General features: G+C 28.9%; 2 protein-coding genes across 2 annotated transcripts in view; both read left to right on the top strand.

Annotated features, from left to right (window-relative positions):
* The window catches only part of LOC113363112, a 13,600-nt gene extending 6,394 nt beyond the window's left edge, over nt 1-7,206 (top strand). Inside the window, exon 3 of the mRNA XM_026605594.1 lies at nt 7,136-7,206. Coding sequence (XP_026461379.1) covers nt 7,136-7,206 — 71 coding nt within the window. The remainder of the gene's footprint in view (nt 1-7,135) is intronic.
* A 16-nt stretch (nt 7,207-7,222) lies between these two features.
* LOC113363111 (probable inactive tRNA-specific adenosine deaminase-like protein 3) lies at nt 7,223-16,906 on the top strand. The gene is made up of 6 exons (XM_026605593.1): nt 7,223-7,319; nt 8,320-8,447; nt 10,476-11,255; nt 13,532-13,690; nt 16,598-16,829; nt 16,873-16,906. Exons 2-6 carry the CDS (start codon nt 8,396-8,398, stop codon nt 16,904-16,906), a joined length of 1,257 nt encoding a protein of 418 aa, XP_026461378.1. The 5' UTR covers nt 7,223-7,319; nt 8,320-8,395.
* Nucleotides 16,907-17,498: the final 592 nt, after the last annotated feature.

Genomic DNA, 17,498 nt, shown 5'->3' with positions numbered 1-17,498 from the left:
TACTAAAACTAAAAATCTGCCTGAAGAAAAATTTGTAATCTATGAATTCTACAATGTTACCCATATAAAATTTTTTTCAAATTCCATATATGAAAAAATATCGGTTTTAAAATCATGCAAAAACACATGGTTCATTGTACAATTTTTGTGTACTACATATAAGCTTTATCTAAATGTTTAAAAAACTATTTAAGATACCAAAAATTCTGTTAAAAACATTTATGACTTATTAAATTCCACTCAATTTTTTTGATGCTTAAAAATTTGAAGTTTTATAGAAATTGGTACTGTTAGGACTATACTTTCTATAGACAAAACAAAGTTGAAACTCCAAATTTCCATTTTGCATCAAATTTTTCCAAATGTTTTCATTCTTTCGGGAGATACACTATCTTCGAACTCAGCCAAGTGCTTTATAAGGTAACTACATGTTTGTTAATTATTTGTTTTCATATTGTTTACTTTTGAATCCGTCAGCTAAGACTATATTATCTTAAGAAAAATTAAAGCTACAACTGTAAATTTATAACCTAAATCAAATTTTTCTAAATATCTTTATCCATTCCGGAAATGCACCATCTTCAATCTCAGCCAAGTTCTTTATAAGGCAATTACACGTTTGTAAGATTTTTCTCTCATATTGTTTACTCCCAAATTGGTACTGCTAGGACTATATTATCTTTAGGCAAAACAAAGCTAAACTCCATATTTTCATTTGGCATCCAAATTTTCCGAGTATTTCCTTCCTTCCTTGCAGGAGATATACTACCTCAATCTCAGCAAAGTTCTTTATGAGGCAACTACGCGTTCGTTAGTTTTTTTTTGCATATCGTTTACTCCCAAATTATTACAGATAAAACGGTATTATTTTTAGACAAAATAAATCTAAAACTGTAAACTTGTTTGTTACATCAAAATTTCCTAAATATCTTTATCCATTCAGGAGATGCACCATCTCCAATCTCCAATCCAGCAGAGTTCTTTATTAAGCAACTACAAGTTTGTAAGATTTTTCTCTCATATTGTTTACTCCTAAATTGGTAGAGATAAAACTGTATTATGTTTTAGATAAAACAAAGTTTAAACTCTATATTTTTATTTTGCATCAAAATTTTACAAATATTTTCATCCTTTCAGGAGAAGCACCATCTTCAATCTCAGGCAAGTACTAAATAAGATAACTACAAGTTTGTAAGTCTTTTAATTCAGATTGTTTACTCTCAAATTGGTACAGCTAGAACTATATTATCTGAAGACAAAACAAAGCTAAAACTCTATATTTTTATCTTGCATCCAAATTTCCCAAATATTTCCTTCCTACCTTGCAGAAGACACACTACCCTCAATCTCTGCCGAGAACTTTATAAGGTAATTGCATGTTTGTTAGTTTTTTTTTGCATATCGCTTTAAATTAAATAGATAAAAATGTATTATCTTCAGATACAACTATAAGTTTTCATCTTACATCACAAAATTCCTAAATATCTTCATCCATTCAGGAGGTTGCACCATCTTCAATCCCAGCCAAGTTCTTTACGATCATCATCGTGTTGATTTAATGGCCTATCAGAGCCTTCAGAAATACGAAATGGCGAAATGAGAAATAAATAAATAAATAAATAAAACGAATAATGACTTGTAATGATCCTTCTTAACTTCTTCTTAACACAAGATGAAAAAATCGAAAGAGCTGAAGAAGTATTGGGAAATCCTTTGCGAAATTTATTGCTGACAAGATTTTATTTTCGAACACAGGGATAAAAGAATATATATATATATATATATATATATACAATATACATATATATACTAGGGTGGTCCTTAATATAGACATTTTCGAATTTCCTTGCTTCCAAGGGCTCAAATGGTTCCAAATTGATAAAAAACAATTCTCTGAATGTTTCAGCTCTTAATATTAACTTTTAGATAGTGCGCAATTCAATCAAACTTCGTATGGAAATAGCATGGAAAAAGTTTTGAAAATCAAAGAAAAAAATTCTAGGTATAACCAACTTAGCGACAAATGAATTAAAAGCAAAAATTCGTGTCATTTTTTATTGAAAATTCGACGCTCTGCAAATTTTTTGAAATTTTTTTTATGCTATTTCCATACAAAACTTTGATTGAATTGCGCTCTATCTAAAAGACAATATTAAGAGCTGAAACATTCAGAGAATTGTTTTTTAACTTCCCGTATGGTAAGTTATAGTAATGGGCCGAAAATCGAAAATGAAAATTTTTGCATTTCTCGACGTTTTGAAGGTTTCTGAACATTTTGGCATACCTCAGAAAAATGGATGTGGTGTGTGTGTGTTTTGTATGTCCGCGTTTTTGTCGTCCACGTTTTCGGGCGCACGGATCAACCGATTTCATGGTTTAAAAAAAACATTCGATTCCTGTTGATAGGGAGATGTGCTGATTAGTTTTTGGCAAAGGTAGGCCCAGCGGTTTCGGAGATACAGAGCTAAATGTTAAAAAAATGGCAGTTTTTGAGAGAACTAAGCGTCCGATTTAAATGATTCAAAGAACTTCTGCTTGTTTCAACAAAATAATTGATTTTGGAAAAAAAAATTTTTTGTTTCCAATTTTTTTTCAAAAAAATTTTTTTGTAATTTTGGATTAAAAATTCAAAAAATCACCCAGGCTAAGCACAGTATAAGCGCCACTCTGGTACAAATGTTTACCCAAGTGCGTTTAGACTGTTTATGTATCGGAGCACTTTTCCAATTTTGTGAAAACTATTGAAAAATGTGAAAATGCCGCCAAGCTAAGCACAGTATAAGTGAAAATGTCGCACAGAATTATTTGCAAATGCGTTTAGACTGTGACTGTGTGTGTGCACTTTTTCAATTTTGTGCAAATTAGGCAAATATTTTTTTTTTGAAATTTGAAATGACGATTGTTAATGTTCTGGAGATGATAAATTTTTTTATTTATAATAACTTTGCGTAGGGTAAGTTATAGTAATCGCAAAAAAATCGAAAATGAAAATTTTTATATATCTTTACGTTTCAAAGGTTTCTGAATATGTTGGCATACCTTAGAGAAAATTGATATATGTGTGTGTGTGCGTGCATGTGTGTGTGTTCGGATACAAATTTTCGTCGACGATTTCGGGAACACGGATAAAGCAATTTGAATAATTCAAAAAACATTCGATTCGTATTGATAAGGAGACGTGCTGATTAGTTTTTGTCAAAGGCAGATCTAGCCGTTCCGAAGATATGGGGCAAAAAGGGCCAAAAACGGTAACTCAGTTTTTGAGAGAACGGAGCGTCCGATTTGTATAATTCAAAAAACATTTTACTTGTATTAACAAGATGAAGATTGATCAAATTTTCATGAAGATAGGTCTAGCGGTTTCGGAGATCTAGTAAAAAAAACTAAAAAAAATAACATTTGGCGGTCAACAATAATCATTAGACATTAGACATATGCATATCAAATTATCAAATATTTTATAGAGATTTTAACAATAAGTATAAGTTTTGTTAACAATCCTATGGGGTTCCGTACCAGTGTTTATCAGTGTGCGCTTCGATATTTAGTCTCTATGCACTTAAAGCAGTACGATTGCTTCGAAAAAAAGTTCAGAATTTCCAAAATCAAAATTTAAAATAAATTTTTCAACAAAAGTGAGTTTTTGTCAAAAATTTATAGTTTCTCAAAAATCTATTTTTTCAGAGTAAATTTTTTACAAAAATGTTAATTTTTTTAAAAACAAAAAAAATTTGGTACGGGAAGTTCCAGCAATTTGCCTTAAGGCACGATGCCATGCGCCCCACTAGTTATCAATTTGGAACCATTTGAGCCCTTGGGAGCAAGGAAATTCGAAAATGTCCATATTAAGGACCACCCTAATATATACTCGTATATATACATATACATAGACTACTCAATTCATCCATTTCAGTTTTATCTCCTCATAATAAGATCGCATTGATGTGTATAAATGTATCCATTTAAGTCTCGTTTTCCCTTTAACACTTTTGGTTCTTAAGGAAAAAAGCTGGTTGGTATTGATGTATAATTATTGACCCCTACCGTCAAAGGATCAGGGGTTCCAAAAAATAAACGTTTCGAACTTTATTTGGATGGACGAAAACAATTTTATCAATTTCCTAAGGTGCTGAATTTGCATCTATATAAACAAAGAGTCAGTACTTTGCGGCGCGAGTTAACGGCATGAAATCTTATGTTTCAACTCATATATATATATATATATATATATATATATATATATATATGGAAATTGTAATAAATACTTAATACCTAGGTGTAAGTGGCTTATTGCTTTAAGGCAAGCTGCATAAACGTTAAGTAATAAGACTTAATTAATAAGAAATAAGATTCAGATCTTTAAATAAAAAATGTAAGCTTTTTTTCGAAAATCAAGGGTTTTCTTTCGCTAATCAATGCGACTACAAATTCAAATATTGTTTATATATATATATATATATATATATATATATACCTATTTAATTCGAACCTGTCCTGGTGTTATTTAGTATTAAAAGCACCTTTAGGAACCTTCAGGCACCTTTAAGCACCTTTAAAGTTTTCGACTTCGTCACTTAATTAAATCTGTCAGGTTTAAATTTTATTGACTTGAGTTATTGCCAAATAAATTTATTGAATATATAAGTAATATATATATATATATATATATATATATATATATATATATATATATAATATATATATATATAGCTAATATAATAGACATAAAGCTTTTCTCTAAATTATTTCCTAAATAACCAAATTAAACAAGGATTGTCCCAACTTGAACCAGAATGTCCAAAGAATGACCCAATATAATATTTTTTCTTCAGAAAAGCTCCAGTTTTTGATGTTCAAAGTTTTAACAAAATCATCCACCTCAGACCACTTGAACAGCGGTTTCCAACCTGTGGGGCGCGTACATTTCTTTCCAGAATACTATTTGCGAAAATAACCTAACATTTTTTAAAATGACAATAAAAATAAACAAAAAAATAATTAGGTTTATTAACTTCCCGTAGGGTATTTTATAGTAATCGCATAAATATCTAGAATGAAAATGTTTATGTCTTTAAGTTTTAAAGGTTTCTGAACATTTGGCATACCTTAGAAAAAATGGATGAATGTGTGTGTGTGTGTGTGGTGTGTGTGTGCGGATACGAATTTTCATCGACGATTTCAGGAACATCGATCAACCGATTTGAATAATTCAAAAAACATTCGATTCCTATTGATAAGGTAACGTGCTGCTTAGTTTTTAGCATAGGAAGGTTTAGCCGTTCCGAAGTTACGGGGCAAAATGTGCCAAAAACGGTAACTCAGTTTTTAAGAGAACGGAGCGCGTACGATTTTAATAATTCAAAAAACATTTTACTTGTATTGACAAGATGCAGAACTGATTGAATTTTTATAAAGGCAGGTCTAGCGGTTTCGGAGATATAGTGAAAAAAGTAAAAAAAAAGTCATTTGGCGGTCCATCAAAAATGATCATAGACATATGCACATCAAATTATCAGATATTTTATAGAGATTTTAACAATAAGTATAAATTTTGTTTACATTCCTATGGGTTCCGTACAAATGCTTATCCGTTAGGCAGGTCCAGCGGTAATGGACTATCAATAAAAATGTAAAAAATGACATTTTTTCATGTTTATGGACATATGTACATCAAATTATCAGATATTTTATAGAGATTTTAATAATGTGTACACATTTTGTGTAAATTTTTTTTGGGTTCCGTACCACAATTTTTAATTACGGTACCGGAAGTTTCAGCAATTTGCATTAAGGCACGATGCCATGCACCCCACTAGTTGATATTTTATATAATATTGCATATTAATTTGTAGAGACTTATAATATCAGTGAGTATTTATAAAATTAAATTGTTGAAAAAATTAAGAGGATGCAGCATAATTATTTATTAAAGCAAAGGGGCATGGTGCAAAAAAGGTTGAAAACCACTGATACAATTAGTAATATTATATTTTAAATTTTGGCGCCGATTAATTTGAATTCACAACTTTGTTCTCGACACGTTCGCCATCTAACAACAATTGTAGGAAACTTTTCAACAATTGGTTCGAGGTTTTAGATATAAAAGGTTTATATACTACGAAACACGTGTTACAAATTTGTGACAGTTCTCCATTTTGATTTAATGTTACTAATAATGTTTTAGTTATTAACAATATGTGGTTTTAGACGTTTAAATAATAGTGTGTATGTTTATAAAATATTCTTTATATATTTATATTACATAATAGTAAGTTTAAATTCATTTATTGCAATTATTATTAAGTAATATAATATTTGTGTAACCTAACCTACAAATTTTTTGGACATTTATAATTAATATAATAATGATACTTGCTTGAATAATTTAATAATAAATACTTATTATATATATATTATATATATAATATATATATATATAATATTAATGTATGTTATATTTAAAGTATTGAAAAAGTTCAATTGTAACTTTTTGTATGGTTAGGTTAGGTTAGTCCATCTAACCTACAAATTCTTTGCACAATTTAGAATTACTTAATAATCTATCGTTATTATTTAATTAAATTCATATATAAATATGTATATATGTATATATATATATATATATATATATATATGAAATGTTTTGGGTTGGTAGCGTGGTTGGTATTAACCTTCTAGTCAACGCTGCCTTGCCGAGCAGTGATTATAAATGAAAGTAGGCCTCGGATGCCTTGAGCTCTTAATAGAGGTATAGTCTGAAATGTCTTGACACTTGCAAGAAACAACACTGATTTGACTACTTTTAAACTATACTTTATTAAATAACCACTTACAACACTATGATAACGATTAACTCCGCGACTCTGGTGTGACCAACAGCAACTCTGCTGTGGCCTACTCTGTACTATCTAATATCGGTACTTTATTTGCTGATAAAATGGGACTACAAACACTTTACAATGGCGTATTTAAAATATTCGCTGATGCTTATAATGACAGCAATCACTATTGAATTAAAGTTAATCAGCATTATTGATTGCTATATATATATATATATATATATATATATATATATATATATATTCATATTTATTTATTTATTACACTGTTGTCTATATTATTCTTATTTCTTTAGGTTTATCAAGATTCCCTCGATGCATTTCAGTTCCTGAAAGTATATCGATGGAAATGTTTAATACAAATTGATTACCAAAGATTGAGAAAAAAAAATTATAAATAAATAATGACTTCTGAACAATCTGATGAACTTGTTGAGGAAACAAGTTGTAGTTTAGTAATCTTTTAGTCGTTGACAGACGGTGAGTTTAGGTGCTTTTATTAATATATGTGTTATCCTAATTTTTTTTTACAATAATAATAGTAAGTTGTAGTCTGCCCAGCAAAGCACCTCAAATCAATGATTCCTCTTCCTTGTCATGCCATAGCACAATAGTTTGCACTAATATTAAAATAATTAACTCTCAACATAAGCTTCATTCTGCTCATCTATATGGTTCTTTGCAAAAATACCTAAGCTTTCTCTGCATTTCTGTGCAAGAAAATCCCCATTGTTTCTCCTATTTACATAAAAGGAAAGATTTGAATTAAAACACATCTCAAGGAAATGTAAATAGTCAGATTAGAATTAAAAATGTGTTAAATAATTCTGTCTAGCTTCCGGAAACATTCTTTTAAAATAGTCCAATCTGTCTTTACGGAGATGAAAACATCTTGCAAATTATAGTCTTCCAACAACCATCAAGAGTCTTGTAACCATCTTTTAAAAATTAATTAGTCATTTTATGACCGTTGATATGCATCTGAATCACTCATATAATTTTATGTTATGAGGATGCAAGTACTAATATACAAATTAAAGTATAAATTTTACAACATTCGGTGGCAATTATTGTGAAAACTTTTAATTTAATTATAAATAAATATGCAGTTAGTATTTGTATAAATAAATATGATTCAAAATACATTATTTAAATATAGTCTTCATAAGCCCATAAACTTTCATAAAATAAAATAATCTAAATTAATCAGGGCATTAAAATTCTATTTTTTACCATTGGATTTTAGTTTAATTATTTGCATTGAATGATGTTCTTATAATATTTTATAGTTTCTTGATTATATTTTATTATTATTCCTATTGCCATCTGCATTAAATAAATAAATAAGTTATCATTTTTTTTCTGAAATGTATAATTTTCTTTATTTTTCTAAGATATTTATATATATATATATATATATATGTATATATATATATATATATATATATATATATCATTCATTTGTAGTTTTTAATTTCAGATTCCTTTGATGCTTTAGCTATCGATGTATTTAGTTTCTAATCATTCCATCAAAAGTTGATAGAATTATTGTAAGGATGTCATACAAGCATAAACAAATAATGAGTACCGAGGATATTAAACAAGAAGGTAATTATATTAATAATATAATGATATAATATTAATTAATAATAATTAATTAATAATTAGTATTCTTTTGAAAGAAAATATCGAATATAAGAAATTGTTGTTTATAACTTTTCAATTTTAGTATTGGTTATCCTAGTAATTATATTGAAGTAAAATATACAAAAACTATAGTATTGTAAAACAATCCTAGTTGCACCAAGGATTTTCTTTTTCAATTTACAAAACTACTAAGTATGTTGTGCATGGAAGAAATTTTTAATATCAGATAGTATTAGAAAATTTTTAATATCTTTGTTCAAATACTTCTTGGTTTTAGTATTTGTTGTCAAAGTAGGTATATAACAGCATAAGATACTAAAATCACAACATTCTTGTGTGAATATTTCAATCGAAATAAAATATTTCAATTTAACATGAGATTATCATCCACATACACAAATAGACAATTTTTCTAATTTGCTGTTATAATTTTATTGCACGCCTAAAATTTTTGATATTTGTTAGTACACTTATTGATTATTGTAATAGACATATTACAGTATATTATATTGAATTTGCAATATTCTAGAATGCAAAGAAATATATTTAATAATATTTTAAAACCTTGCTCCTACAACTTTGAGTCTGCATATAAATAAGTGATGTGGCAGTACTTTTTTGTACAATTTTACATATCTCACATATTTATGATATTGATTTTAGTATTTGTTGTTATAATATACATATTGAATTATAACATACTCCAATTTCAACATTGATGAACAAACTTTGTGTACTGAAGGTAATATTTATTTAATCTTTTAATTTATAGTATAAGAAAATTGAGGTACTTTTTTAAGACAATTTTAAATATCGCTTGACTTCCTTGGAAATCTATCGAGTTTTAGTATTTGTTGTTAGACTAAATGTATTGAAGTGCAATATATCTATAGATAAATTAATTTATAAATTGCAGCATTTCACCACAAATTTTCACATTTCTATCATATACTTTTTGTCACTAACTTTGTAATCAAGTATAATTGTCACTAACTTTATAATCAAGCAAAATAATAATCTTTGTTTAGAAAATTGTTAATAACTAATAATTTTATTAGAGCACTTATCTATTTTAGTATTTGTTGTTATAATAGACATATTTAAGTATAACATATCCAAATCACAACATTTTACATCTACTTCTTGCATTTAAATAAAATACACTAACTTTATGCATAAGCATAAAACTAGTATTATGTTGTTTATTTAAAAAATAATATCTCAATTTTTTGAGAGAAAATTGATTGATCTTAGTATTTGTAGTTAAAGTAGACATATAAAATATTACATATCCTAATTCTACAAAATATTTTTACATTTGAATTGAATATTCTAATTTTATTTACAATTTCAATATATTATTTGTAGCAAAACTGATCTTTATCCAGAAACTTGTGAATATCTCAAATTTTTGTTAGAACACTTATCAATTTTAGTATTTGTTGTTATAATAGTCTTGTTGAATTAAAACATATTTTCATTTCAATATTCTATTATGAATCTTTATATTTAAAAAAAAAGGATCCAAAAGATTTTCAATGCTGCTGATTTGATATTAATATTATTTGATGTTTTTTATCAGAAAATTGTTGATATCTTGAATTTTTGTAAAAAAAAAAAACTCATTGAATTTAGTATTTGTTATTAAAGTAGACATATTAAAGTATGGCATATTTTAATTTGGATATTCTAAAACAATCCTTTGTATTTTTATAAAATATTTTATTTGTACATGCCATTAATATTGCTCTTCAATATCTTTGAGGTAAAGTTCTTCCTTCAGAAAATTATTAATATTTTTATAAAAGAATCATCCATTTTAGTATTTGTTATTAAAGTAGACATTTTAAAGTATAACATATTCAAATTAAAACATTCTACAACAGTGCTTTTCATTTTAAAAGCCATCACTAATTTATATGTTATTTAATGTTTGATTTCCGTACAAATTGACTTTCCCTTGCCAATATATATATTTTTTTCTTTCAGTAATGGAGGAACCTCCTGACAAAAAACCCAAACTTTCTGCAACTCTGGCTGTATCCTCAATCCTGGCAGACGAATACACCAACTCACCGGCTCTTGTAGAAGTCCTAATTGGCCGAATAAATGACAAAAAACAAATATCTCGTTACATAAAAGACTTAAATGAAAAACTTCCTTTGACATCACTGCAGCATCTCAAAAGATGTCACAAACAGAAGATAGTTATCCAGAAATGTTCTGAGATGAATGATGTACCAGTGTTGAAGTATTTGAAGGATTTAGGAATTGATGTTAAGGACTTGGATGGTGTTTTTGAGAAAAGAAGAGTTCCTGCATCCAGTGTTAAGTTGAAATGGCAGTTTGATGAAATGAATCAAATCTGGCCTCTGAATTTTCATCCTGATAAAAACCTGGAACAAATGTACAACAACCAAATGTTTACTGACCAAGAGTTGCAAAGACACCAGGAGTATCTACAATTGGCTTTGAGGCTAAGCCAGGAAAACATTACCAAAATCCTGCAAGACAAATATATCACCACCAGTCCTCAATCCAAGGCAGCTCCAAGTATTTTCCAGAAGTACCAAAAAAATCCAGAAACTTGCCAGGAGTCTTTTACCAATCATGGTGCACTTGCAGTGGATCCTGCCATAGATTCCATAGTTGCTGTTGGTTATGATTTAAGGCAATTGCATCCTGCACAGCATTGTTGTCTGGTTCTGGTTGATAATGTTGCCAAGGGACAGAATGGAGGTGCTTGGAGTGATGGGATGTTTGAAACAGGTGAATAGATGATAATTGATTTATTTTCATTCTTGTTTGATATTTTATTGAAAAAGACCTGCATATCATAAAAATGCCAACTAAATTTCATGAAGTAAAACATCTTTAGACTTGTGTGCTCAAATATTACTACACGTTTCAATTTTTCTTTCAATAAAATTTAACATTATACTATTTATTCCAATAAAAATTTGGTAGTTATTTGATCATACATTTTTATTTACATAGTCATTTTTTTATACCTTAAAAGCAACAAAAGATACAACTAACAATAGTATTGTAATTTGAAGATAAACTTTTTTACACTTACTTTCAATATAAACTGAGTATAAGTGGCATTGTGTCCTAAGGTTTTTATATTTACTTAATTTATTAATCTGTTTTCTTTACAACTACATTTTGTCAAGATAAATTTAAATATGTCTAAATTTTGTGAAAAAACTTATCAATTTTAGTATTTGTTATCATAGTAGGCATATTAAAGTATAACATGTTAAATTTGCAGCTTTCTAAAATATACAAAACAATTTTAATATTTTTTTAAACCTTCATGCATGTTTTCAATGTCTCATACTACAATTTGATGCACTTTTACCACAAAATTATAAATATATTGTATTTTCTCAGAAAAGTTATCAGTTTTAGTATTTGTTATTATAGTACACATATTGAAGTATGATATATAAAAATTGCAACATTCTAGAGCTAAAACTGGTGAAAATATATTTTTTTAAAACTTTGTGTATTTACTTCGATAATTGAAGGTTTAAAAAAATATTAAATCGTTTCGATGCTTTTAGAAAGCTGCAAATTTAACATGTTATACTTCAAAATGTTTATTAGGATAATAAATACTAAAATTGATAAGTTCTTCACAAATATTACAGATATTTAAAATTTTAACAAAGATGTCCTAAATATCCTAGATTGAAAATAGATATCATCTCTTCTTACACTAGATTTGTAGTACTTTTGCCACAAAATTGTAAATATATTGAATATTTCATAGAAAAGTTATCAGTTTTAGTATTTGTTATTATTATAATACACATATTGAAGTATAATATAAAAATTGCAACGTTCCAGAGCTAAATTGGTAAAAATATAATATTTTTTGGAAACTTTGTTCCTTTAGTTTGATAAATCTATTTTCTATCTAAGATTTTTAGGTAAATTTAGTTAAAATTCAAATATTTGAAATATTTGTGAGAAAACTCATTGTGTTTAGTATTTGTAACTATAGTAGACATATTCAAGTATAGCATATTCAAATTACAGTATTCTGGAGCAAGTAGAACTATTTTAATATTTTTTTAAAATGTTGTTTTATTTTGAATAATCAATATTATATCTAGCATCTTTGTAGGAGAATATTTGTTATAATACTAAATATCTGAAATATTTTGAGAAACTTATTAATTTTAGTATTGGTAACTATAGCAGACATACTAAAGAATAATATACTTAAAAATTACAGTATCATATGATAAATAATTGGCATCTTCATTCTTTACTTTGATAAATCTATTTTCTAACTATAATCTCTAATAAAATTTGTTATAATTGTAAATATCTGTAATATTTGTGAGAAAACTCAACTTGTTTAGTATTTGTAATAACAGTAGACAGTATAACATATTAAAATTCTAGTATTCTGCAGCGAGTACAACTATTATAATACTTTTTTAAAGGATTGTAACTTTACATTTGTAAATCTATTTCACACCTAGGATTTTTAGGTACTTTTTGGTTATACTTAATACTAAATATCTGAAATATTTTTGAGAATACTTATCAAATTTAGTATTGGTAACTGTAGCAGACATACTAAAGTATAACATACTTAAATTACATAAGATATATTTATTTATTTATTTATTCAACGCCCAAGGCAATATAATTGGCATTTTTAACTATTCTTCTTTGTAATCTAATGATTAATGATTTTCAATTCAATTTCAATTTTCAATTTCAACAAGTCAATTTAAATGCAGTAAGTTTTAAATTGAATTGGGATTTGCAGTTTGATGACCATCCAGAAATGTGAAAGGCTAAATTGTGTTTAGATTTGGGCTTAGATATTTTTACACACCTTTACCCTACCAATTACTTACAAGTCCACCAGGACTTCTAGTCACTTAGTTATTGTTTATACTGAAAATTTCTAAAAATAATTCATATAGCAAAACTATTTTTTTCGAGTCGTATATATATATATAATATATATTTATTTTATTTTAGTATATATATAATATTTATTTATTTATTTATTTCAGATCCTACTGCTGATTTAAAGTCTGAATCAATTAAAGAAGACATGGACGATGACCTCAACACAAAAGGAGTGTCTGAGTGTTTTAAAAAATTAATATTAACTGATGACTACCAATTCAAAATTGGTTCTAAACCTGTTATTGCACCAAAACAAAACTCAGGTAAATATATGTTTATTAAATGTTTCCATTTTTTTCATTATTGAAGTGAAACTTGTAAAGCAAATTCCAACAAGGTGTTGAAATTGTTTTGAGAGTGCTGTAACTTGTCTGAGTGTTGTAGCTTGTTTGAGAGTGTCGTTGGGGTCCTGAGAGTATTGTAGATTGTTTGAAAGTGTTGTAGATGGTCCGAGATGAGAGTGTTGTAGATTACATAAGAGAGTTCTGTGTCTGGGAGGTTTGTAGATTGTGTGAGAGTGTTGTGGATTCCTTGATAGTATTGTCGATTATCTGAAAACATTGTAGATTGCCTGAGAGTGTTGTAGATGATTTGAGAGTGCTTTGGATGTTTTGAGAGTGTTGTAGATGATTTGTTGTTGTGTGTCTGAGAGTGTTTCAGATTGTCTGAGAGTATTATGGATTATATGAGAGTGTTGTTGAGTGCCTGAAATTGTTGTAGATTGTTTGAGAGTAATGTGAGTTGTTTAAGATAGATTGTCTGAGAGTGCTTTTGGGTATCTTAAAGTATTGCAAATTGTCTGACGGTGTTGTAAATTATCTGAGAGTATCGTTGGGTGTCTGAGAGTGTTGCAGATTGTCTGAAATTGTTGTAGGTTGTCTGAGAGTGTTGTGGATTGTCTGAAAGTATTTGTAAATGAACTCAACATTATTGTATATTTTCTGAGAGTAGATTGTTTGAGAGTATTGTTGATGCTCTGAAAGTATTGTTGCCTGTGAGATTATTTGACAGTGATGTTGTGTGTCTAAGTGTATCGTCAATTGTCTAAAAATTTGGTAGATTATCCCGTAGTGTTGGGTGTCTGAGTGCGTCGTAGCTTTCCTAAGAGTGTTATTAGATGTTTGGGAGTGTTTCAGTTTGTCTGAGAGTCTTGTTGTGTGTCTGAGTATGTTGTAGATTATCTGACGGGATAGTTGTGTGTCTGAGTGTGTTGCAGATTGTGTGAGAGGGTTGTAAATTGTATAGCAGTGTTGTAGATTATCTGAGAGTGTCATCGAGTGTCTGATAGTGTCGTTGGGTATCTGAGAGTCTTATGTTTTGTCTGAAAGTGTAGTAGGCTGTCTAAGATATTACCTGACAGTCATGTTGTGTTGATGAGTATGTTATAGATTACCTTACAATTAGATATAGCAGAATTTCTCAGAGTGTCGGATAGTGTTGTTGGATATGTAGAACATCGGTAGAACGTCTGAGAGTTTTGTGGATTATCTAAGACTATTGTATATTGTCTGAGTGTTGTATATTGTCTGAGAGTGTGGTGTATTGTCTACGATATTGTAGATTATCTGAGAGCGTTTTAGATTGTCCAAAAGTGTTGTTGGTTGTCTGAGATATTATCTGACAGTGATGTTGCGTGCCTCAGTGTGTTGTAGGTTATCAAACAGTGTTGTTGATTATCTCAGAGGGTTGTGAATTGTCTGAGAGTGTTGTGGATTGTCTGTGAGATTGTCTGGTGTTGATGTTGTGTTTGTGAGTCTGTTGTAGATGGTCTGAAAGTGTTGTAGATTATCTAAGAGTATGGTTGTGTGTCTGAGTGAGTTGTAGCTCTTTTAAGAGTGTTGTTGGGAGTCTGGGAGTGTTGTAAATTGTCTAAGAGTATTTTAGATTGTGTGACAGCGTTGCAAACTGTCTGAGAGTGTTGTAGATTATTTCAAAGTATCTAACAGTGTTGCAGATTATCTGAGAGTGTCATCGAGTGTCTGATAGTGTCATTTGGGTGTCTGTGAGTGCTAAGGTATGTCTGAGTGTTGTAGAGATGTGAGAGATTGCCTGACGGTCATATTGTGTGTGTGAATATGTTGTAGATTTCGTATGTTGCATATTTTTTAAGAGTGATTTTTATTGTCTGAGAGTGTTGTAGATGGTCTGAGCGTGCCCGAAAGTGTTGAAGGTGGTCTAAGAGATTATCTGACAATGATGTTATGTGCCTGAGTGTGTTGTAGATTATCTCAGAGTATTGTTGAGTGTCTGAGAGTGTTGTAGATTATTTGAGAGTGTTGTCAATTGTCTGAGAGTCTTGTGGATTGTCAGAAACTATTGTAGGTTTTCTGAGAGTATTGTAGATTAACTGTATATTATTTGAGAGTGTTGTAGGTTGTCTGAAGGTGGTATAGATTATCTTCGAGTATTGTTGAGTGTGTGAGAGTGTTGTGAATCATTTAAGAGTATTTAAGAATATATAATAGTTGCAGATTAACTCAGAGTGTTGTATATTGTAGGGTTGTCAGAATGTTGTAGGATTGTTTGAGAGTGTTGTGTGATTGTCTGAGAGTGTTGTAGATTATCCGGAAGTGTTGGAGGTTGTCTGAGAGATTATCTGATAGTGATCTTGTGTATCTGAGTGTGTTGTAGATTATTTAAGAGTGTTGTTGGGTTTTTGAGTGTTTTGTAGGTAGTCTGAAATTGTTGTAGTTTATCTGAGAATATTGCTGTGTGTCGAGTATGTCGTAGCTTATCTAAGAGTGTTGTTGGGTGTCTGAGTGTATTGTAGGATATCCAACAGTGTTGTAGATTATCTAAGGTGTTTGAGAGTGTTGTAGATTATCTGAGAGTGTCATTGGTTATCTAAGAGTATTGTAGGCTGTGTGAATGTGTTGTAGGCTGTTTGAGAGTATTGTAGATTACCTGATAATGTTGTTCTATATCTGAATGCGTTGCAGATTATCTGAGAGTGCTGTTGGGTGTCTGAAAATGTTGTAAATGGTCTGAAAGTGTTGTAGATTATTCGGAATATTGTTGTGTATTTGAGTGTATTGTAGATTATTTGAGAATGCTGTTGGGTATGCTATTGGGAAATGTTGTAGGTTGTCTAAAACATTGTCCTTTATCTAAAATTGTTATAGATTGGGCTTCATGTACTATAATGATAGTGAATTTACTTTTTATTTCAGATCAATCAACCAATTCAGAACAAAAATCAGGACCATACCTGTGTACAGGCTACGATGTTTATTTAACACACGAGCCTTGTTGTTTTTGTGCAATGGCTCTGACTCACAGTCGTGTTTCAAGAGTGTTTTATTTATTTGATAATTTAGAAAATGGTGCTTTGAGGAGTCGGATGAAACTACATACAGTTAAGGATTTGAATCATAGATTTGAGGCTTATAAATGTGATTTAAGGTAATATTTTTTATATAAATCTATATCTATTGTTTCTTTTCAGTTCTACAATTCTTTACTCTGTATTTCTTAAATAAATCTTTCACCAACTCTACTGTTTTCTCTTAAATTTAAGAATTCTAATTGATCGATATATATTCTTGAAAACATTATATATTGATATGTGGGATATTATTTCTTGTTATAATTGACTTCTGGCAATTGTTTAATATTTTCGAATTTATTTGCTCCCATGGACTCAAATGCTTCTAAATTAATAAAAAAAAATCTGTGAAAGATTTAACTCTTAATATTAACTTAAATATATTCCACATATTTATATTAATAGCTAAAACTTCTGAATTTGTTTTTTTGTGAGTTTGCAAGCATTTGAGCCCCTGGGATCAAAGAAAATGAAAGATAATGGGTGGTCCATCTAGTGGTCCTAGTGATCTAATGATTTTACGGTTTAGATATTTCTGTAAAGAAAAAAATTTAAAGTATTATACATCGTTAGAAACGTCTCAAATTATAGTTTCTTCCCATATATCGCAACTTCGATTCCGCACGTGTATTTATGTGGTATTTATCTTGGCTCGATGAGGGTATAGATGGCATAGCTGTTTTTGATTAAATGTTGTTCTATTGAAATTCTCATATATATTTTCTTATTGAAGTAAAAACTTTCTT

Source organism: Ctenocephalides felis, unplaced genomic scaffold (assembly GCF_003426905.1).
Source record: "Ctenocephalides felis isolate EL2017-DRISC unplaced genomic scaffold, ASM342690v1 CF-g0.4_SCAFFOLD_00845, whole genome shotgun sequence".
Classification (NCBI taxonomy): Eukaryota; Metazoa; Arthropoda; class Insecta; order Siphonaptera; family Pulicidae; genus Ctenocephalides; species Ctenocephalides felis.
The sequence above is the reverse complement of the archived record's forward strand: the minus strand, read 5'-3'. Positions and strand labels throughout refer to the sequence as shown.